The sequence below is a fragment of the Aedes albopictus genome, chromosome 2 (assembly GCF_035046485.1).
Source record: "Aedes albopictus strain Foshan chromosome 2, AalbF5, whole genome shotgun sequence".
Taxonomy (NCBI): Eukaryota; Metazoa; Arthropoda; class Insecta; order Diptera; family Culicidae; genus Aedes; species Aedes albopictus.
Window position 1 is genome coordinate 50,617,347 of NC_085137.1, and position 1,949 is coordinate 50,619,295.

General features: G+C 44.5%; 1 protein-coding gene across 1 annotated transcript; it reads left to right on the plus strand.

Annotated features, from left to right (window-relative positions):
* Nucleotides 1-295: 295 nt before the first annotated feature.
* Nucleotides 296-1,654, plus strand: LOC109409148 (anaphase-promoting complex subunit 11). The gene is made up of 2 exons (XM_019682565.3): nt 296-503; nt 974-1,654. The coding sequence occupies exons 1-2, from the start codon at nt 485-487 to the stop codon at nt 1,207-1,209; spliced, it is 255 nt and encodes an 84-aa protein (XP_019538110.1). The 5' UTR covers nt 296-484; the 3' UTR covers nt 1,210-1,654.
* The last annotated feature ends 295 nt before the right edge of the window (nt 1,655-1,949 follow it).

The following is a 1,949-nucleotide window of genomic DNA, read 5'->3' on the forward strand; positions in this document are numbered from 1 at the left end:
GGCTAGCAAGGGAAGTGTCATTTCCCCTGATTTAAGAAGCTAATTTCAATGTGTAATTTTCACAACCAATTTGCAAAAAATCATTTTCAACTCCATCGCTCCGAATTTCTACATTTTGGATTCATTTCGGCTAGATTAGCTTTCGTCCAGTTCACTGCGCGAAGTTTTGAGTCTCTTTTTTCGGTAAAACATTTTTGCAGTGTACCGCAGAACGCAGCCAATCGGTTTGACAGATCTTTTTGACGTTTCATCTTGCGCATGTGTTTGTGCAATCCCGTTAGCAGCATCCAAAACAAAAAAAAAATCTGGTTCGCGTTCTTGTCGTCGGTCGGTCCGAAAGATTCGCGGTTTGCATCCATCGTGCGTGTTCCCGTTTATTTGCCCGTAAATATCGGTTATTTCGTGCGTGATTTCCATCGCGGAACAGTGTGTCCACCGTGTATGCGTTCCGTTAAATGTGTCGCGCGTGTGCCCGTTATCTAGAATGAAAGTCACCGTAAAAAGTAAGTATCCGTTTGGGCTAAAAATAGCATCCGCTGCCGCGACTCGCGAGGTCATTCACTACCATCAGCAGCAGCAGGGACGAAAAAGCGTTGTTTTGGTTGAGGTTTTTTTTGGGTTGCTTTCATCGGTGGGGTTTTTTTTTGTGGGAAAAGCGGAGGAGTTTGGGGTAGGTTGTTTTGCCACCCGGAGAAGGTTCGATAACGCGGTGCTGGGAGTTGACTTGGGCATGGGCGGTCACGGACACGGTGGAGAGAGCGAGATGGAGAGAACGTGTTTGTCGTCCGTATTGATTTTTGCCTCTTTTGCTGTCAACTTACATCGGGAAGTTCCGTTCGTCGTGAGATAGATCGAGAGGAATTCAATTTGTTTCAAGTAAAAGCGGAGTTTAAAAGTATTTTTTACAGATAAATCGAGTGATTCAATAAATTCCAATGCTATAACACTGGATTTCCCGTTTCCTCCCATTCAGGTTGGATGGGAGTCGCCGTCTGGAAATGGCTCGCCAACGATGACAGCTGCGGAATCTGTCGGATGGCCTTCGAGGGCTGCTGTCCGGATTGTTCGCTACCCGGAGACGATTGTCCGCTAGTGTGGGGTTCCTGTTCGCACTGTTTCCACATGCACTGCATCGTCAAGTGGCTCAACTCGCAGGCCAACCAGCAGTGTCCCATGTGTCGCCAGACGTGGAAATTCAACGACAAGTAGGCGGAAGTACAGGAAGGGGTGGCGGCACGAAGGAGCAAAGCAGCAGTCGATCCCGAATGGAAGAAGTGAACCTTGTGGAATAACAGAAAAGTGGTGGTGGTGCAGTGTCGAACAGTATTGCATGTAAACAGAAGTAAACTTGATTGTTGAACCAGAATCGAACCGGGGAGCGATACCTATTGAAAAAAAAAGTGTTGAAAGCAACGATTAGTTTTGCTGGCCGTGGGAGGATCAAGTTGGAGCTTACGGGATTGGTCACTACCACTAGTTGTTGGTGTGCATTTTAAGCTAAGTGAGCGGAAAGTGATTGTTGAGTGCTGGGCTGCTAGTTTGAGGTCGGATTTATCTGGGTTGTGCTGCGTTGCGGAGATTTTAAAGTGAACTTCGTGGATTGAAGGATTACGTGAGATTTTTTCTGTGCTGACTTCAGGAGGACCCGCGATTAAAGGTAAGAATCTTCTTTTTTCATAAGTTGAACTAGCTATTATATTAATCATAATGGATTATAATAATAGTGCCAAGTAACGGTGGAGTTAACAAGCTATGACAAACATGTCGTGTTAACTATGTATAATTTTATCTTTCGTCAATAACTAGGCTGGCTGATCATTTTTTGTTTTGTTTTTGTTGTTTGCGATACTAGCCTTAGACTGCTCAAGAGATACTCCGAACGTTGATCTTATTTCTTAGAAAAATTTAAAACGTTAAAAATACATCTTTATTTTCACAAAGGTACGCCC